General features: G+C 43.2%; 1 protein-coding gene across 1 annotated transcript in view; it reads left to right on the forward strand.

The window, feature by feature from the left end:
- The first annotated feature begins 3,441 nt into the window (after positions 1 to 3,441).
- Positions 3,442 to 22,184, forward strand: part of ATERDJ3A (DNAJ heat shock N-terminal domain-containing protein) — a 92,671-nt gene continuing 73,928 nt past the window's right edge. Inside the window, exons 1-3 of the mRNA XM_086526686.1 lie at positions 3,442 to 3,909; positions 5,471 to 5,526; positions 21,547 to 21,620. Of these exons, the coding sequence (XP_086382812.1) occupies positions 3,829 to 3,909; positions 5,471 to 5,526; positions 21,547 to 21,620 (211 nt within the window). The 5' untranslated portion in view covers positions 3,442 to 3,828. The remainder of the gene's footprint in view (positions 3,910 to 5,470; positions 5,527 to 21,546; positions 21,621 to 22,184) is intronic.

Below are 22,184 nucleotides of genomic sequence, written 5' to 3' on the forward strand. Positions count from 1 at the left end.
ACTGAAACCGTTACTTCCTTCTCCATAGAATACCAGTTTCTTTCCTAGCACCTGCTTTCTCTTGCTATGGGCATCTAAGTGGTGTTCCTGGATGGCTTAACAGTTGACTATCTTCTCCTTTTTTACTTCCTCCCAGAATAGGGTACTCTTCTTACAGGTTTTCAACCCCTTTACGTTCCAAGATTGGATAGTGAGAGACTCCATCATTAATGAAGGGTTCATTGGGATAGAGGAACGAATTCTTCAGCATCCGAATCATCCCCCCCCCCCCCCCCCCCCCCCCCCCCCCCCCCCTTCTCCTTGGTCTCAGGAGAATCCGGGGGTTCCAAGTCAGGGGATTTCTTTTCTTGTAGTGCTGCAAATGGATTGTGCAGTGGGACAATGAACCCCCCTCCTTTCGAAGGGGTGGAGGATGAATTAGATCCTTTCACCTCAAGTGTTATCATGACTTGAAGCAATTTGGAGTCTCTTGCCACTGCCTTCACTCTTTTGCCTCTTTTCAGACCAGGGACTTGGACAGCCGTCGTCGTTGTCTCTGTCATAAATTTGGGGGTAGTAGCCGGAGTAATGATCCTATTATTATTACCTACACCTTCGAAAGTTCGTTGTATGGGAATCGGTTCCTCCTCAATATTTTCCTGCATCTTAATATCCATTTTCTCACATACCATATCTACTTTATCCTTCCCTGCATTTGTCCCTTCATTACTGCCTCCTTGCTTCTCCAGCCCTTCCATCGGGGATTCCATTTTATTGGGGGCTTGTGCTGCTGGAGCTGCAGTATCATTAGACTTCAAGGGGCAATCCTTGGCAAAGTGTCCAAAGTTGTTGCATTTAAAACATGCCCCAAAGTATGTTCCAAAGTTTAGCGGAATAGTAACAAGCCCAGCTCCGACATTGATAACCATGCTCTTAGGTGGCGTTTTAGACGCATCCCATCCTATACAAACCCTGTTTGAGGTTCTGCCAAGCCCTCTCTTGCTAGGTATAAATAAGGGAGTGGCCAGTTGGCTAGCAAGCATCCTCACACAAACCGTAGTCCTATTAAATACTAGGGGTCCTTTGTCAAGGATCTTTTCCACATCGGAGGCCTCTTTGAATCTCATTGAACAAAAACCGTTAGCTAGGTAAAAAGTACTTTCAACTGCTCCTCCATGTCCAGGAATTTGAGGCCCCTGAAGCCATTGAATCATCTCAAACTTGTTCGGGATTTTTCCACTGAACCCAAATACAAGCGTTAGCTTAGCTTGCCTGGCTAGCTGTTTTTTTTATAAGTGTTGGTGGAATAGCTACAATAATAGCCTCGACAACCTCCACCTACTGTGGCAAATACTTTTTTAAGGCAGAGAAGGCTCGATTTGCCAACCCGTCTTCTACCAGCCCACTGTATTCTGTATGGGAGCAAGTTCTTTTGTTGTTGTTAGGGCCGGACTCAATCATTTTGTTGACTTCCATGAGCTCTTGTTGAAGTCTAGCTTTTGTATTGTGCAGGGTTTTGATATCTGCTTCACTTGACATCCCTTCTACTGAGCCTTTTCCATAATCGTTAGAGTTAGGCCCCTTGAGTATGCTAGCAAACGAAATACCTGGCCTGCGACGAGTAGCAGATGCACTTGATGCTTTATTTACGTTCGCACAGATGGGACCCTGAGGAACCCCGTCTTTGAGGGTTTTTACCTCGAATTTGAACCCTTGCACTGAGCCCATTTTCTCTCTTGTTTCCTCAAAGGGAACTTTTTCAGTCGAGATAGTTTTGTCCTCTTTCATGGTTGAAGCCTTTGGCGAGTTGGGGCTTGACATTTCCGTATCATGCATCGGTCTCAAGACCGAGCCACCGCCTACATCCATCGGCACGGCTAGCTCCATTTCGGATATTTTCCCCACCGCTAACATCTGTGTGACAATATCCTCACTTGCAACCTGAGCGTCGAGTTCCATTATCAAGTGTCGCACAAGATCTTAAAGGCACATAGGCTCTATAAAACAAGCAATGATCTCCCTTTTAAACAAAAATGGCAAGGAGAGAAAAGGTTAAAAATTGCTTGTTTGATATAAACTTAAGGCTGGAAGAGGCTTTCTTACATAACCTGATTAAATTCAAGACCTTAAGGGCACAAGGGCTTAAGGAGATAATAATCGTGCTATCCTCTTAGATAATAATCGCGCTATCAAACTGGCCTTCCCCTTTAGAAGATAATCGCTCCAAAGCTTGAGAGCAGGACACGAAAAAAATGTTGAAGATGCAAACTACATAGCACCGAAGATAGCATGCAACAAGATGAATGAGTGCAGAACGCACCGAGTTCTCACATCACTACCTCAAAAAAAGCCACCACTGGGCGCCAGTGAAAGATGAGCAAAACATAGTTTTCATGACACAAAGCCTGCCAATGGCGCTAGTGAGCAGACAAGAATGCAAGCCAAGGCAAGGGATGCCCGACTCGCTTACCTACCTGTCCACCCTCATGACCTGCAGCTGCTCGCTCGTGTATGTGGAGTTCGCAAAACCCTCTAACTATCCATTCTTTTTTGAGATTTGGCATTTTGTAAGGGCCATCTACATTTGGGACATTTGGAAAATAAAAAAATCAATCATCATTTTGTAGGGAGCATTCGATGTTATTTAATTTTCAAGATGTAAGTTGCATGCATTATGTAAACCTTAGGAAGGAAAAGGTTACGGGGACTGCATCGGTGCTCATGAATGGATGCAAAAATTACCACCCTTGCTCCTACTCCCAGCCTCGTCATTAAATGACACCTCAAATTTAGAGGGGATCTATGGTTGAAAATCGGCATTGTGTGTCGATGAAGATCACAACCGTTGATCTTAACTTGATGTAAATTAAGTGTAAATTCGGGCAAGCGTAAACTCGCTGTGAACTTGTATGTGAAATTAGCAAGGTATGTGCATTGCATTTTGGTAGTGTGAGCTAAATGTGAACTCGGTGTAAACTTGAATTGAACTAAGACTGCAGGCATGACGAAAATACTTAATATAATGTTACCTTTTTTCTTTCGTGAGCGTGATGAAAGTACTTAATATAATGCTGCCTTTTTTCTTGCATAACTACCTCATGTCGTCGGTCCGCGGATAGCTTCCTCGAGAAGTTTTACACGCTACCAACTCCTTATTATTATAGAAAAAACACATGGTACTGGTGATACTGAAAATCGATGCACTATGTACATGTTGTCCTACCTGTACACATGTGAGCCCCACGTAACCACCTGGCTCTGAAAAATGGGCATTCCTTTAATCGATGCACCATGCATGTGTATGTACATATGTACAATCACTTCTTCCAAAAAACTCCTAACAGCGGCATAGGATTTCCTATAGCCTCTTCTTATGGGTGGTTCAAGAGCTGCACCATCACTTTCTTCAGAAGAAGAAGAGTATGAGGAGGATGGAGAAGAGGGTGACCTATTTCTTGCCTTTTTCTTCCCTTGTTCCTCCTTCATGTGTGCTGTTGTAATGGAAAGACGCTTGCTTCATCTCACTCCATCTCAGGCAGTCCATATTTTTTTCTCCAATAAGCAACGATTAAGGACGGTCCACAATAAGCAACGATTAAGGACAGCAGATCGACCCAGCATTAAAAGACTCGACCAGGGCCAGTGTAGGCTATGTAGCCAAACGGTATTCGGAAACCAAAATAACGCACGGACATTTGATTGGTGGACTTACATCATAGTGCGCACAAGAAGGTTCCAGGCATCCTTGGCTGCGTCTTTTCTGTAGCCGAGCCCCATACACACACACACACACTCACACACTCTCTCATTCTCATTCTCATTCTTCAGCTCTTCTAGGCCCCCTCCTCTATGAAGAAGAAGCAGGGCTGCATCATCATCTTTGTTCTCCTTTTGTTCGGATGTTGTGCAGAAGCAAAAGATCTTTATAAGGTAAGCTCTTTTGCGCTCCATGTTTGCAAACGTGTGAAAGTTTCCTAGAGGGTCATAAGTGCTTGTTTTGAGCTCTTTCATGGTGTAATCCTTTGCCTTCAAGGGTGCTTGGTTCGAAATCGAGGTGGAGGAGAAAGCTTCAGAGCCTGTTGTTTGATTTCACAGCAAGAGCCAATACTTGGCCTTTAAGGCGTCTGATTCGAGTGTGCACATGTCTCTTATGTATATATATATATATATATATATATATATATATATATATATATATATATATATATATATATATATATATATATATATATATATATATATATATATATATATATATATATATATATATATATCAGCTGTCATGGGTAGATAGTGGAGCAGGCTTGGCTCCAATTCGATCGTTGACATTTTCGGCAACTAATATTTACCTCTGTATGCACATAACCTCTAAGTACCTTGATTCTGCAAAATCAGATGAATCAAGTTATTGTGCAATTAGTTCTCTTGCTTTCAGCTAGGCTCCAGCTCGTTTTATGTTCTTAAGTCGGGCACACTACATATGCATGAGACAAATCCAGGCATGAAATTATTTCTGCGTGGCTCTCAAGCCTGTTGGCTTAGGGATCTTATGTGGTCAATTATATGCTTACTGTTGTATAGATATTCTATGAGAAGCACCGGTTTATAGGGAGTGTCTATGGCCATGCCTGAAACCAAAACACAGAGGAGGGGCTATTTAGGGAAGAAAAGATGTTAAGTATGGGGAAGTTCTCAGAAAGAGGGTTGTATGCCTAGAAAGTAAATGACAAAGTTACACATCTCTCTCTCTCTCTCTCTCTCTCTCTCTCTCTCTCTCTTTTGACGATATGTTGTGGCATTTCAGGTTGCACAGCATGGTTGTATGGCAGGATGGCCCTACATATGCATTGTAGCCCATATATTAGCTTTATAGCTGATATGTTGTAGAGGTGGCTCATTTATTAGCATTTTGTGGCACTTTTCATTAGTTCCTCTTTTCACATATGCATTTTAGCCCATATATTAGCTTTATAGCTGATATGTTGTAGAGGTGGCTCATTTATTATCATTTTGTGGCACTTTTCATTAGTTCCTCTTTTCATTCCTTCATGGTATCATAGTAAGAAGGCTAAGGATTGCTCGGAGATCCCATGGCATGCTTCTGGAGGCTTCTACGAGAGATTTCATTTGGCTAACTTGTTTCAATTTGCCCATATATGCCCCCCCCCCCTCCCTTCCCAAACCAAAAAAACCCACAAACACCCTTGAATGGGTGTGCACACACATGTACATACATATAAACAAACATCCTTTGCCAAGCCTTTCCCAGAGATATTGGAATCAGACTATCATTTGTTGTTTTCTACTTGTGAATTCAAGATGTGTATCATGGCCACTCAATAGCGTACATAGCATTAGAGTGCAGTGTATATTCAAATTTTATTCTATCCTAAGGCTCAGGTTTGCTTTAAGGTTAGAAATCACTTCTACTAAGCACTTCAGTACTCGTTTATTTCTTGAAGTTGCTGAGGCAAGTGTTGACTGGTCTCAGGTTTTAGGTGTTGACAAGAACGCAAGCCAGCGCGAAGTTCAGAAAGCATTTCACAGGTTTGTGGTGATTTGGTCAAAGAGCTCGAGTTTTGGCTTATGCATTCATCTTTTCATCAATTCATTTGTTAAAATGAACGGTGTTTTCTATTGTTTAGATTCTTATTTATCTAAATGTGAATGCACTTAAATATTTCTTAAGCCTTTTATGCTACACTTTTCAAGGAGCATGATAAGCAATACTTTTCCACCTTCAAACTCATGTGAATATTCTGTATGATTTTTTTTTGTTTCTTTTTTTTTTTGGGTCGCAAAAGATTCTTGGTCTGTGAGTGATGATAAAGCTTTTGCTGTCACAAAGAAGAACTAATTCTATCTTTCAAGTTCGTATTGCGGTTGGTGTTTAGTCTAAATAGTGCATACTTGGATATAGCTAGATGCGCATGAGAATCACTATAGTGGTTGAAGAGAGAGAAAGCCTGGACCCTCTGTTACCCTGAGCATATAGACATGCACATATCCCTAGCGATGGCATGTTATATCACTTGACCAGGAGCAGAGTAGAGGCCAATTGAAAGAACATAGAGCCCAAGTAATAGTGCAACTGCTTGCAAAACTTGCCACGAATCATGAAACTATACAGACAAAAACTGCACTTGACCAAATTATCCGGTGGACCTAGCTCACCTTTATGTTCTTTTCTTGTGCGCCCTGTGACCTGTTGGTAGCCCCGCTGACCTCCCCTGTCCACTGGCACCACAATTCGAATCTTCAGAAATCTATGGTGAACCATCATAGATTCCCTTGCTTCGTCGAAACCATCTTATGCACTATCAGCTGATTCCCCTACTTTCTCGGAATTCTCTGATGAACTATCATCCATTTCCCTTCGTTCTTTCTTTTCCTTGGTAGATTCCCTTGCGTCGTCGGAACCCTCGGATGCACTATCAGCTGAATCCCTTACTTCCTCGGAATTCTTTGATAAGCTATCACTTGGTTCCCTTGGTTCTTTCTTTTCCTTGGAAGACTCTTGCCTTGTTGAGGTGTTGTTCGTAGGATAGGTCAATGAGCCGGCATGCATACCAAAACCTTACTTGGCATGTCCCATAAGTCAAGACTTCCGTTGCAGACAAGACCGACGTATCTCTTTCGGCAAAGCACAACAAAAGCGCTTAATCTGGTCCTTCAAAGTGATCCTTCGAAATGAGGACTCTGGCAAATAGGTATCCCAAAACCTCTGGCAGTAGTCATCAAAAGTGTCTTTCTTGTCAAGCCGTGATGACATCTTCTTCATATGCTTTTGTTATCCAAGGCAGAAGTGAAAACTCTCTTGAATTTACCCACTTCTTAGGTGCTTCTCTGTGCAACAATAAAGTAACGGGAGGCAGCACGGGGAATTCGAATGGATGAGCAGATCAAGCATTCGGACCACCTCGGTCTACGGAGTATCAACTATTGGAGATGCAATGTCAGCCGTAGGTTGATGACTTCACAAAGCAGATGCTCCAGTTTGCGAAGGATCCACAATATGCCAAATTTTTGGCGTGGCACCCGATTGATGAAGTGCATACTCTGGCAGAAAGCCATTGATACTCCAATAAAGTCAGCCCTCACGAAACCTCAAGTAGCAATGGAAGAAACGCAATAAGGGGACTGACTACCCTGGTTATTTGGGTTGTCAATCTTCTTTTGAAAGTGCAAGAAAATAGAAGAAGTATGTACGTTTCAAAGGATTGTCCAATTTGTCCTCATCTTCTTCTGATAGTTCGAATAGCTCTTCCTCTTCTGATTCGAGCGATGAGGGCAGAAAGGGAAAGAAACAAAGAAAGAACCATAGATTTGGAAAGAACAAGAAGAAGGCCAAGAAGAGCATACCACACCGCAAATCTCGACATTTTTATGACAGTTTTGACGAGAATTCATCCTCCTCTGAGAGTTCGGACTCCGATGATCACATGTTTTATTCAAAGAAGCAGCACTTTTATAGAGCCCTCAGCCAACCAATATGATTTTCTCAAGGACAGGGGCAAAAAGACCAAGGAATTCAAGGAGGGTGGACAGGCAGTAAAGTTTAAAACCTTTTCAGGTTTCAAGATGCTCCCAAGGCTTTAGCCTTTATTCAACAGTTTGACATAGCATTCTCTGGAGGGCGCTACTCAGAGCACTCCAAAATCAAGAGGGCAGCATCATTTTTGAAAGGAAATGCACGAACGTGGTGGTCCACTCTTCTCTCAAGGCAAGAAGCCCCGACAAAGTGGTTAAAGTTCAAACGGCTCTTTATTTTCTCTTGGTTGACTCAGGAGTAAGAATGAGATGTGATTACTGCTTGGAACCATCTTTAGATGACCAAGACTGACACTTTGGTGGATGCTTATTTGTGAGAGATATCTGCCTCTTCTTTTAAGAAGGTCACTTTCAAGTAGCAGATCAAGCGATTTTGCTGTGGACTTCCCATCCGAGATTACTGCCTTCAGTAGAAGTCCGAGTCCATACAACAACTGATGGGACATGCTAAGCAAGGGTTTGCTATGCATTTGGGTAACCTGACTTACCCCACTGATCAAGTTTTGACTACAAGGACCGGACAGAATTCGACAAATGATAACACAAGAAGAATGTAGTTTCAGAAAGGACGCACGACCCTGACTGACCGAATAAGAGAAATCAGAATACCTCAAGGAAGGGAAGTGATTTGATTGTGGAGAACAAGGACACATCTTTGCAAGGTGCCCAGAAAAGGCACAGAGAACACAATCAGAAGGTAGGCAGAGAGTTCCAGAGCAGCCTGAAGCACGTGGTAGAAAAGGAAAGATGAAATTAGGATTGGTACGAGATTGTAAGGAGACCAAACCAAATCAAATGGATGAAAGCACAGAACTTTGCCGCGCATGGGACAAAGTACGAGATCAAGAAGCCCTCATTTTCTTCGATGGAGGAGCCAAGGCCAACTTCATTTCACCTGAATTGATGGCTCGACTTGGAATTACGCCTGATAGAATGGGGCCACAAGCGGAGGTAGTTCTACGTCACCCGGACGGGATGTTGCCACTACACCTGTCATTGGCAAACTCCGTTTGCATTGTCACGGGTATTTAGGGCACGAGGACTTTTACATCATGCCTTTGGAAGGGTGTGATGTCCTTCTAGGAATCCCTTGGTACCACAAGAACAACGCCGTGGTTGATTATCGGGCCAGGAAAGCTACTTTGAAGAATGAGAAGGGCAAGAAAATTGTACTTAAATGTAAAATTGAAGGGCGAGTCTGTCCCACTTATATCGGCTTCGGCCATTTCTAAATTAATGAAATTCAGTCTTTTCGTTTACTTGATCTTCTTGAAAGAACTGATGAGACTATTTGTGATTGGCCTTACCTAAAGAATGTTCATGAAGTTCGAAGCTCTTTGGGCTTGTGCTCTTATTATCGGCAGTTCATTCGAAAGTTTGCAGAGATAGCTTCACCTTTGCATTTACTGACTTAGAAAGGAGTCCCTTCCACGTGGGGACCGACAGAGGTGACCGTTTTTCAGACGCTCAAGGAAAAATTGACTACTGGACCAGTGTTGGCTTTGCCAGACTTACAAAAGCCATTCGAAGTTTATTGTGATGCTTGTGGTTGTAGTGTGGGAGCAGTTTTGATACAAGAAGGCCATGTCATTGCTTACGAGAGCAGGATGTTTTCACGGCCGAAGTTGGTAGCACAGATTTATGAAAAAGAGCTATTGGCAGTTATCCATGCTCTTACATAGTGGCAACACTTTTTACTCGGAGCTGATTTCACAGTCTTTACAGATCATCAGAGTTTAGTATTTACAGTACTTGTCATAGACGCAGCTTTCGGAAAAGCAGATGCGGTGGGCTATGGTTCTGTCACAGTTTCACTTCTAGATTGTCCACGTTCAGGGACAAGAACTTAGTGGCAGATGCATCGTCTTGTAAGCCCTTGGTTCTGGCTATTTCCGTGATACATCACCGAAGCTTCGAGGGTATGGTGGACCAGTATGCCACAAATCCTGACTTTGTTGACATTTTTACCCGGTTGGCGATCCAAAAAGACAAACATGCACCATAAAATGAGCACTTCAGACCTATGTACTCACTTTATCTTTGATCTATCATCTGTAACTATACAGAATGGGGAGACAGTTTCGGGCTATTCCATACGGGACGGCTATTTGATGCGGAAAACGAGTTGTGTCTTACACAGCCTTTGCGAGAGAAGGTTAGTGCCATTGTCCACCTTTAACGGGCCACCGTGGCATAGATACCACCTTGAAGGGCGTGGAGCGTTACTTCTATTGACCGAGGCTCAAAAAGGATGTGGATGACTTTGTTAAGAGTTTTAGTATGCTAAAAGGTCAAGTTTGATAGGCATAAGGCATCAGGACTTCTATAGCCTTTACCCATTTCCTCCTGCCCCTGGGAAAGCATTGCTATGGACTTCATCTTTGATCTTCCCAAGACTCAAAGTGGGCACGATGGCATTTGGATGGTAATTGATAGATCTAGCAAGCAAGCTTTATTCCAGTAAAGAAAACGGTCATGCACAAATTTTTCAATTACATGGCATGCCTAAGACGATAGTTTCAGACAGAGATCCCCGATTCACGAGTTTGTTTTGGAGGGCAATTTGGGAGAACATCGGCGCGTGGTTGCAGTTCTCATCATCATTCTGCCTGCAGACAGACAGATGGGCAATCTGAGATAGCTGTCACAAATTGGTGACGTGGCTGCCCAGTGTACACCCCCCCCCCTCCCCCCTGACAAGGACCCCTTCGGCGGGCTGAGATGGTGATGTGGCTGCTGACCTGGCTGGCTGGCTGCTGGACAGAAAATGCTGAAGTAGCAAACTCCGTACAGCTAATGACGTGGCAGCCCGCAAATCGCGGCGGAATTTACGGAACCAGCGCTCAGCTTTTGGGGCAGAGCTTTTGCTGCTTTATGGTTACGCAATTGAAGAAAGAGAGAGCTTTTGTTTGCTTAATTCCCGAGAGAGAGAGAGAGAGAGAGAGAGAGAGAGAGAGAGAGAGAGAGAGAGAGAGAGAGAGAGAGAGAGAGAGAGAGAGAGATGGTGAAAAGCAAAAGGCTTTTTGCTTTATGTTAAGAGCTTTTGATTTTGAGCTTTTGAGGCTTTTGGGGGCTCTGCTTTTGGCATCCCATGTAAACCTTTAAATATGCAGGCAGGGCCTCATATCTCAGAGCTTTGGACGCAGAGTCTGAGTGTGAGCGCTTGCCTGCACTCTTGTACTTTGAACACAGATTAATATAAAAAGAAATACCGAAAGGGGCGCCAGTCTTTGGGGCCAATATCGCTAGGCACGAAACTCCGCCAGCGGGCCAGTGTCGAATCAATTGTGAATTGTGAACTGTTTTGAAGTGGTTATTTGTGTTGTGTGGTAGATTCTTAACTTGGAGTGTCCAAGTATGTTACAGTGGTATCAGAGCACGGCCGATTTCTCTTCTACGGGAAATCCGATCCCAAAATTTTTTCCGCGGCACCTATGGCTCCAGGCAAAGATCAATCGACTCCCTCTGCATCTGGAGATGCGGGAAGGGATCACAACGAAGATTCAAGCAAGGAGTATGGCCCGCCTTGGCCTACTCAGGCGGAGCGTTGAAAGATGGAGCGTCAACAATTGATCGGTGACACAACAAAGATGATGCTTAATTTTGCCAAGGACTCAAAAATGGCAAAATATATGAGCAAGACTTCTTTCGAGGAGGTGCATGCGCAGTGGCGACAGACCACAGAACCACCCAAGAAACCTCCTACTCCCAGGATGTACACAAAGAAAGAATTAGAAAGGTGGTTGATACACGAATTGCTCAGCTTTTTGACGCGCAAAACAAAGCTAAAAAGCATGACAAAAAGCAGAAGAAAGGCACTGATGTCCCGGGTTATTTGGGTCGTCAGTCTACATTTGAACAAGCAAGAAAGCAGAAGAAGTGTGTTCGATTTGAAGGAGTACCCAGTTCTTCTTTTTTTCTTATGACAGTTCTTCTAGCTCATCTGACTCGAGCGAAGAAGACAGAAAAGGTAAAAAGCGAAGCAAAAAGCAAAGCTTCGGGAAGGGCAAGAAAAAGGCAAAGAAGTCAAAATCTCGCCTCGTGATTGACAGTTCTACTGAGGACTCGTCTACAGACAATTCAGACTTTGATGACAACAACTTTTATGCAAAGAAGAAGCATTTTTACAAAGCCAACCAGTATGAATTTTTGGAAGACAAAAGCAAGAAAGTCCTAGAGTTTAAGGGAGGTGGACAGTCAATTAAATTTGACACGTTTTCTGGATATAGAGATGCTTCGAAGGCTTTGTCTTTTGTACAACAGTTTGACATCGCTTTCGCGGGAGGGCGTTACTCAGAGCACTCTTAAGATTCGGAGAGCTGCCTCTTACTCTAACGGGAATGCTCGAACTTGGTGGTCCACGCTTCAAGGCCAACTTCTTGAATTGGCGGCTCGATTTGGAATTATGCCCGACAGGCGGAGGTAGTTTGAGTGGCACCCGGACGGGATATTGCCATTACACCGAGCATTGGCAAACTTCGTTTGCAATGACAGGGGTGTTTAGGGCACGCGGAGTTTTACGTAATTGCCTTGGAAGGTTGTGACGTTCTACTCGAAATCCCTTGGTACCACAAGAACAACGGCGTGGTTGAATACCGAGCCGAGAATGTGACTTTGACAAATGAAGGGCTCATAGATTGTACTTGATGAACTTCAGTTTCTTTACTCACTTTTTTTTTGGGAGAGAACTGAACAATGGATGAAGGTCGAATATGTTTTGACCTGAACAAAAGAACGCCAAGATTTTCTCCACTCTCATGCCGATTGGTTCTCAGATGGCCTGTCAGGCGAGTTACCACCCGCTCGTCCTGAAGATCATACTATTGATCTGATACCTAGAAGCACGCCACCGAACCGGCCACCTTATCGTGTGAGCCGAGCACAGAACGAAGAAAATTATGAACCAGGTGAAAGACCTCTTGGAAAAGGGTCTTATCCAGCCTAGTACTTCACCGTATTGCTCTCTAGTGTTGTTTGTTTTGAAGAAAGACGGATCTTGGACAATATGCATCGGTTATAGAGCTATCAACAAAATCACCATCAAGAACAGATTTCCGATTCCTAAGATCGATGATATACTCTACAGATTACAGGGATCCTCGTGTTTTAGCAGAATTGATTTAAAGAGTGGATATCATCAGATCTGAATCGCGCCGGGAGACGTCTACAAGACGGCCTTTCGGACGACTTTTGGGTTATCTGAGTTTTTGGCGATGCCGTTTGGCCTCACCAATGCTCCTGCAACATTTAACCGGAGGATGGACACGATTTTTCGAGAGTATAGACTATTTGTTGGCACTTTCTTTGACGACATCATTGTTTTCTCCAAGGATGAGGGAGAACATAGAGTATATCTGCTTCAAGTATTTCAAGCATTACGAGATCACAAGTTAGTGATTAATGCGAAGAAAAATGAATTTTTTCCTACCAGAGATGCACTTTTTGGGACACATTGTGTCAGCAGCAGCAGGAGTGCAGATGGATCTGGCCAAGATAGAGACTATCCGTGATTGGCCCGATTTGAAGAATGTCCATGAAGTTGGAAGCTTGTTGGGATTGTGTTCGTACTATAGGCGGTTTGTTCGAAAGTTTGCAGAGGTTGCTTCCCCTTTGCATATCTTGACAGAGAAAGGAGTCCCTTTCTCGTGGGGACCCACAGAAGTGTGCCTTCCAGGAATTGAAACAGAATTTGACTACAGGATCAGTTTTTGACTTTGCCGGATTTGCAGAAGTCGTTTGAAGTATATTGTGATACTTGTGGTAGTAGTCTGGATGCGGTCTTAATGCAAGAAGGCCAATGTCATTGCCTGTAAAGCCGATTGTTTTCAAGGCCGGAATTGACAGTATAGATATGTGAGAAAGAGCTTTTGGCGGCTATCCACGCTCTTATTCGCTGGCGGCATTACCTACTCGGAGCCGATTTTCACAGATGATGGGAGTTTATGCTACTACTTGTCATGGAAGCAGCGAGCGGAAAAAGCAGATGCGGTGGGCAAACATCTTGTCACAGTTTATGTCACAAAGTGATGACGTGTCTGCCCGAGAGCATGCGGGAAACCCTAACCCAGACTGCTGCTGAAACCCTGATTCTGAAAACCATAAGTCTGGAAACCCTAACCCTAAAACCTGCAAACCCTAAAATCTGCCAGAAACCCTAAAAACAGCAGAAAACCCTAAACCTAACCCTAATCCTAACCCTGAGAGGGCAGCAGGCTGAAAACCCGTGAAATGCGCAACATGCTGACGTGGCACAGTACGGCAGTCCGCCAGCTTTTGCGGCAGTTTTGCTTCCCTCTACGCGAGAGAGAGAGAGAGAGAGAGAGAGAGAGAGAGAGAGAGAGAGAGAGAGAGAGAGAGAGAGAGAGAGAGAGAGAGAGAGAGAGAGAGAGAGAGAGAGTACTTTTTGCTTTAATTGAAAACTCAAGAGAGAGTTTGAGAGAGGAAAGAGCGGTTGCTTTTATTTAGGCTTTTGATTTGAAGCTTTTCGGGCCTCTGCTTTTGGCATCCCTTGCAAACTTTAAATAAGTGGTTTGGGTTCCCACTCTGCAGAGCATCTGGACGCAGAGTCTGAGAGTGAGACCCGATCCACTCTTGGACTTTTGAACACTGATTAATACATAAAGAAATACCGAAAGGGGCGCCAGTCAGCCAGTCTTTGGGGCCAATATCTCTAGGCACGGAACTCCGCTGGGCCAGTGCAAATCTATTGTGAACTGTGAATTGTTTTGAAGTGGTTATTTGGTGCTGTCGTGATTGATTCTTGACTTGGAGTGTCCAAGTCTGTTACAGTGGTATCAGAGCACGGCCGATTTCTCTTCCATGGGAAATCCGGTCCCAATTTTTTTTTCCGCGGCACCTATGGCTTCACGCAAGGATCAGTCGACTCCCTCTGCATCCGGAGATGCTGGCAGGGATCACAACGAAGATTCCGGCAGAGAGTATGGCCCGCCTCGGCCTACTCAGGCGGAGCAACGAGAGATGAAGCGTCGTCAATTGATCGGCGATGCAACAAAGATGATGCTCAGTTTTGCGAAGGACCCAAAATTAGCAAAATATATGAGTGAGACTTCTTTCCAGGAAGTGCACGAGCAGTGGCAGAAAACCACAACACCACCCTCGAACCGCTCTCAAGAAACCTTCTGCTCACAAGACATATTCAGAGAAGGAATTAGAAGAGGTGGTTGATGCACGGATTACTCATTTTTTTGATGCGCAAAGCAAAGCTAAAAAGCACGGAAAAAAGCAGAAGAAGGCACTGACTTCTCAGGTTATTTGGGTCGTCAGTCGACATTTGATAAGGCAAAGAAACAGAAGAAGCGTGTTCGATTTGAAGAAGTACCCAGTTCTTCTTCTTCTTCTTCTTCTTCTTCTGACAGTTCTTCTAGCTCTTCAGATTCGAGCAAAGAAGACAGAAAAGGCAAAAAGCGAAGCAACAAACAACGCTTCGGAAAGGCAAGAAAAAGGCAAAGAAGTCTAAATCTCGCCCGTTGAGTGACAGCTCTATAGAGGACTCGTCTACAGACAGTTCAGACTTCGATGACGGAAAGTTTTATGCGAACAAGAAGAATTTTATAAAGCCAACCAGTATGACTTTCTGGAACATAAAAGCAAGAAAGTCCGAGAGTTTAAGGAAGGTGGACAGTCCATCAAATTTGACACTTTTTCAGGATACAAAGATGCTTCGAAGGCTTTGTCTTTTATACAGCAGTTTGACATCGCTTTCGCGGGAGGACGCTACTCAAGGCACTCCAAGATTCGGAGAGCTGCCTCTTACTTTAAGGGGAATGCTCGAACTTGGTCGTCCACGCTTCTTTTAAACAAGACTGCGCCAGTTAAATGGCTGAAATTTAAGAAGCTTTTAATTTTTTCTTGGTTGACGCAAGAGTATGAACGCAATATACGCTCTGCTTGGAACCATCTTCGGATGACCAAGAGAGATACAGTGGATGGCTACTTGATGAGAGAAACCATGTTGTGTGTTACACAACCGTTGAGGGAAAAGGTTATGACTGAATGCCACTGTCCACCTTTTACGGATCACGCGGCATTGCTACCACCATGAAAGGGGTAGAGAGATACTTCTTTTGGCCGAGACTCAAGAAGGATGTAAAAGAGTGTGTGCGCAGTTGCTTGGTGTACCAGAAGGTCAAGTTTGACAGGCACAAAGCACATGGATTGTTACAGCCTTTACCCATACCCACCCGCCCCTAGGAAAGTATTGCAATGGATTTCATTTTTGATCTCCCGAGAACACAGAGTGGTCACGATGGTATCTGGACTGTTATTGCCAGATTTAGCAAACATGCTCATTTCATTCCAGTGAAGAAACCAGTCAAGCCGGATCACTTAGCGAGACTGTTTGTGGCCCAGATTTTCAGATTACATAGCATGCCTGAGACGATTGTCTCCGACAGGGATCCCAGATTTACGAGTTTATTTTGGAAGGCAATTTGGAGAACATTGACACGCGGTTGCAGTTCTCGTCATCGTTCCACCCGCAGACTGACGGGCAGTCTGAGATTGCCAACTCAGTGGTTTTAGATTTAGTGAAGTCTTATATCTCGGATTAGAAGACTCAATGGGAAAAGTACTTACCTTTGGTGGAATAACACGATACACTCTTCGACGGGGAAGGCGCCATTTGAGATTGTTGAAGGTGCTGCGAAGGTTCCACCCTTCCTAAGCATGAAAGATAAGATTTTTGAAGCGGATGAATATACGCAAGACTTAGATACAGCTTTTGCCAAGGTTCGCGAGACTTTGCAGAAATCTCAAGAACGATAGAAAAAGGCAGCGGATCGCCATCGTCGCAACTTGAAATTGAAGGAGGATGATTGGGTGCTCTTACGTTTTGAGAAGGCACGCCTGAGAAAGAAAAAGGGAAAGGAGAGGCTTTTTCCAAAGCTTAGTATGCGATACTATGGACCTTTCCAGATCACTGAAAAGGTAAATGATGTCTCCTTCCGACTGAAACTGCTTGATACTTGGAGGATTCACAATGCATTTCATGTGAGTCTCTTGAAATTTTTTAAAGGTGATGTGCTTGATGATGGGGAGCCTGATGAGCAACCCGAAGTGGAAGAAAACGAGGAGATTCTTGTTCCTGAATAGATTTTGACACATGAGGATACGAAGAATAAAGGTAAAGTCCGAAGGCGCTTGGTTAAGTTCAAGAACTATCCTGCATTGGATGCGAAGTGGATGGAGGAGGAGGTCCTAGCAGATACTCCTCAGATTGTGAAACTTTACCTCGAGACTATTGGTTTAGCATAGTCTACTCCAAATGGAACCCAGAATTCATCTTGGCCGGAGATCTGGTGTAGTGGGATGCACAAGAGGGGAGTTACTCCGCTCCTTTGTCAATAGATGCCTTATTTTTATACTAAAGTCATCGATGTCTCTTTGAGCTTCAGGGATACTGAGAGCTGACAGTATTCTGCTGGATGACTTTATGAAATGGAATTCCTGATTATGATACTGATTTGTTCTTGACTTTTAAGTGCAGGAACTGATAGACGAAGTGACTGCAGCATTTTGGTCTGATTGATCTCGAATAGACATGGTTGCAATGGGGGTTAGTCAATCGGACATCGATGAGGTCCCGATTGGATCTAGATGCGATTGCTAGCTACATTGCCGATAAATCATGATCTAAGATCCGAATGAATGTTGAATGTCATGTGATGTCGTGTGATGTGATTGTCGATTGGTACATGTGCTAGATCTGTGTTCCTAGTACGTAGGTACTATAACAGTCAGTGTCTGCTAAGACGGTTTATGGCCTCTGTGTGTTTTGCAGGCATAATCGAGGGCGATTACAATGCTTTCAAGAGGGGGGTATGTCACAAAGTGATGACGTGTGCCCGAGAGCATGTAGGAAACCCTAACCCTGACTGCTGTTGAAAACCCTAATTCTAGAAACCCTAACCCTAAAACTTGCAAATCCTAAAATCTGCCAGAAACCCTAAAAACAGCAGAAAACCCTAACCCTAACCCTAACCCTAACCCTAACCCTAACCCTAACCCTAAAAGGGCAGCAGGCTGAAAACCAGTGAAATGCACAACATGCTGTTGTGGCACCGTACGGCAGTCCGTGAGCTTTTGCGGCAGTTTTGCTTCTCTCTACGCAAGAGAGAGAAAGAGAATACTTTTTGCTTTATTTAAAAACTCAAGAGAGAGTTTGAGAGAGGAAAGAGCCTTTGCTTTTATTTTGGCTTTTGATTTGAAGCTTTTCGGGGCTCTGCTTTTGGCATCCCTTGTAAACTTTAAATAAGTGGTTTGGGCTCCCACTCTGCAGAGCATCTGGACGCAGAGTCTGAGAGTGAGACCCGATCCACTCTTGTACTTTTGAACACTGATTAATACATAAAGAAATATCGAAAGGGGCGCCAGTCGGCCAGTCTTTGGGGCCAATATCTCTAGGCACGGAACTCCGCCGGGCCAGTGTAAATCTATTGTGAACTGTGAATTGTTTTGAAGTGGTTATTTGGTGTTGTCGTGATTGATTCTTGACTTGGAGTGTCCAAGTCTGTTACAGTATACTTCCGGATTGTCCATGTGGAGGGACAAAAGAAATTGGTGGCAAATACTTTGTCCCGAAAGCCGTAGGTTCTGGCTTTTTCTGCGATACATCATAGGAACTTCGAGGATATGGCCGATCAGTACGCCACTGATACAGATGTATTCAATTGAATATAGAAAAGAGAGATAGTAGTGGACTATTCCATTCAGGATGGCTACTTGATCCAGAAAATCATGTTGTGCGTTATGGTTGATTACTTTTCTTTTAAGAAAGGGGGATGTCTCAAACTGCTGACGTGTCAAGCCATTGAAGACCTGAGCCAACTTACAGATTTCGGCAGAGGGGCCTAAATCCTAGAAGCAACAGAAGGAGGAGAAGTTTTACCTCTCTCTCTCTCTCTCTCTCTCTCTCTCTCGTCACAGTGACGAGACTGAGAGAACTGTGTTGAATTGTAACTGACATTCATAAACGATTATATCATATATCTTTATTAAGATTTGGGCAAAAATGTATGCACATGTACACTGCACTGTGAACACCTATTTTGTCTATATAACTCTGTACATACACAAAATTGGCGTTTCGGTCAGACGTTTCAGTGAGGCCTTAGCGTAGGGTGAAACGTTTTGAGTCTGAAATGTTTCGTGGTTACGTTGGGACCCATTTGATGGATGCTTCTGTGATTCATTCTCAGTTGCATCAATTTAATGCTTACTTTGCGACTAACAAGAAAAACAGTAATAGTAAAGTTTTGACTCTTGCTATGTATTTTTCGGGTGATGCCATATCAATCCTAGCAAGAGGCACATTTGGTTGAGCATCTTGATCGTGCCGCGGATGGCCAGCCATTGTCTTTCAGTTGTGGATTTCCAAGACAAGCTCAAGGCTCGTTTTATGCCACCGCAGTACCTTAATCGGTTGAAAGAGGATTGGCGAGGCCTCAAGCAAAATGGAATTCCCATTATGTCTCTCTTTAATTGTATTTTGGAGATCGTCATTCAATTGCGTAAGTCGGATCAAGATCGCAAAGAGGCTTTCCTTTTTGGTTTGGATGAGTACATTTTGTAGATTGGTGTTCAATTGCATTAGTCGGATGAGGATCGCAAAAAGGCTTTCCTATTTGGTTTGGACAAGTATATCAAATACAATGTGCAAGTCTTTGATCCGAAGGACTACAATGGCGCCATCAGAATCGCTCTTGCGCAGGAAATGAAGCACAAGAAAGGTTAGCCAAAGGAGAAGAAGTTAAATATCTCTCAGAACCAAGAGAATGGTAAGGACAATGGTAAGAAAAACGGTAATTCTTTGTCTTCTCTATCTTTCACTACACCTAGTGCACATAATTCTTCACCTAACAATGATAACAAACAAAAGACTAAAACTCAGGAAACCCCTAAGTTGACACTTGATGAAAAGTCTGTTGAAGGAATAGTAGGAGGTTGGTTAAATCTTGAAGAACGAACCGAGTATGGAAAAGAAGGAAGATGTTTTCAATGTCACAGTAAAGGTTACATGAAAAGAGATAGTCCTAAGAAAGAACCCACTTCTTCAGTTAGTGTCATAAATGAGGAAACTAATGTGCCCGACGTTTCTAATGATGATCTAGATAAGTCTCTCATGAAGTGTTATGGTCATGTAAATGGTCAGCACATGTGATCTTGTTTGATCTTTGCAGTAGAGTGCACGTTTAGAAGCTATTCAAATGGATCCCATTGTGGTCTATGGATTTGCTCTTGGCATGCACTCCTCACTTACGCGCATGAATGTCCTAAAGTAACAGTCTTAGTTCAAAACGTAGGTTTTTGTCTTAAGTGTGTTGTTTCTCCTTTGTCAGGATGTGATGTGGTATTTGGCATGAAGTGGTTTCGTGAGTTTGATCCACAAGTTAATTGGAAAGGAAACTCTCTCTCTCTCTCTCTCTCTCTCTCTCTCTCTCTCTCAGGTGCCTCTCCTGTGGTTATTCGCTGTGAGCAGAGTATTCCTTCCTTGCCATTGATCTCTCACTCTCATGTTGTGAAAGGGGATAAAACACGCAGTTCAATAGTATCTCTTAGTACACAGTCACACAATTCAGAAAAGAATCAGTCTTTGCATGAAAAGGAATCTCTCTTTGTCATTCATTCTCTACAGCATGAGAAACATTTTTTGCATTATAGAGATTTAATTGTTGGTAAGGATCATCAAGCCCTCAAGTCGCTCCAGTGTGTACCGAGTACACCTTGGAGTGATCGTCAACTTAGATGGTTCCAATCTTGTGAGAAATTTGGTGTTTTGATTGATTATGCTAAGTAAAGCTAACCCAATTGTAGATACGATTAGTCACGAAGGACAAATCTTGGCTCTCAAGTCAAGGTCCACAGTAACCATTCCGGAATTATCTTTTGTTTGCATAAAAAGTCAATATGCATTTTCCGAGTCTCTCATTTGTGACGGTCTCTTGTATTTTGTCTTTGTGTGTTACCTTCTCATTACCCTCAGTACCAACACTAGTACTCGCAGTTGCTCAGCCTCTGTGGCGTTTTTGCACTAAATCAACCCATCAGCACCAACGTTTGCAGTTTTCAGCCCAAGACATTAGATCAGCCAGCGTTTTTTAGTTTTCAGCCTCTCGCCGACACCGGTGATAGCAGATCAGCCCATAGCCCCATCGCAGTAGCAGATCCCATTCAACATCCCTAGTGTTTTGCATTTTCAGCCTTTAGCCTCGCAAATCCAAGCATCTACCGCGAGATCCCATTAGTATCTCAGCATCTAGGACCATTGGATCAACATTTGTGCAATCTAAAGAAAATACCTTTCTAGTGATAGAGAGGGGGGACCCTTGGAGGGGGGGTTTGGGACCCCATCTAGTGTCAGTCCTCTCTCTCTCTCTCTCTCTCTCTCTCTCTCTCTATATATATATATATATATATATATATATATATATATATATATATATATATATATATATATATATATATATATATATATATATCACTCACAGAACCTTCATCACATTACATGTAGCCTCCCTTCGGAGTTTCACAGGTTGTAGCTGAGGGGCGATCTTCAGCAATAGCTTGCACGATAGTAGTTTGTGTTTGATCAGTGGGGTAATCACAGATATTTTCTTGCAGCTAGCCTTGGAGTAGCACCAGCTTGCACAATATGAGCTGGTGTTTGACCAATGGAGTGATTGCCGAATTTTTCTTGCAGCTAGCCCTGAAATCAGGTGATCAGATTTCTTGAAGCAAATGTGAGGAGGTATGCTATAGTGGGGACTTGTTAGACTTAGAGCTTGGATAGGACGGACTCAAAGTGTGCTTAGCCCATCAGGTTGGGTTGATTGCTCGATTGCCTACTTTTTTTTATACTAGGTCTACTCAAGTTGCTTTGCATGTGGGATATTACAAGCTTGCTCTAGTCTTTTCTTCAGGGATAGAATTTGCTTAATCTCTTCATTGGCTGGGTGCGTTATGATCAGTGATTAACTGCTCATTTCATTTGATCATCAGATTATCTCTGAAATATCATCCAGACAAGAATCCATCAAAAAGTGCGCAAGCAAAGTTTGCTGAAATAAACAATGGTATATGACATTTTATGGTTTTCTTACTGTTGCACTAGTTTGAAATAAGAAAGGAAGCGTTCTTTCAAATTCCAAGTTTTCATAGGTTTACTATTTCTTTGGCTATAAAAGCGAGTACATTTCACCATTGTAAGCTATGCATCATGAAGGTGATGATCTTTCACTCCACAATGGCTGAAACTGGAAGTGAACTTAATAAAAGGTATTGGGGAAAGAGAATTTGACATAGGAAGCTAGATTGTGCATGCACAAGACAAAGTTGTCACAAGACCTTAGTTGAAACTTTATTAACTAAACAAGAGAGAGATATGGAAAGGGAAATTGACATAAGGGAGCTATGATTGTGCTTGCACAAGAGAAATTTGGTGGCCATGAACTGCCACAAGCAGCACCCTTGCAGGTATTTTTATTACACAGTTTATCTGATTACAAGAGAAGAGTAGTAGGCCTGGCAGGACAGTTCCATCTGAGGTGTCCTAGCACACTTGTGACTGATGCAAAACGTGCCCTTGAGCCTTGCTTTTATTGGGTTAGGATTGCCTGCAAAAATGACAGCCCGAAAAA

The sequence above is a fragment of the Adiantum capillus-veneris genome, chromosome 13, assembly GCF_014529385.1.
Source record: "Adiantum capillus-veneris isolate H3 chromosome 13, ASM1452938v2, whole genome shotgun sequence".
Taxonomy (NCBI): domain Eukaryota; kingdom Viridiplantae; phylum Streptophyta; class Polypodiopsida; order Polypodiales; family Pteridaceae; genus Adiantum; species Adiantum capillus-veneris.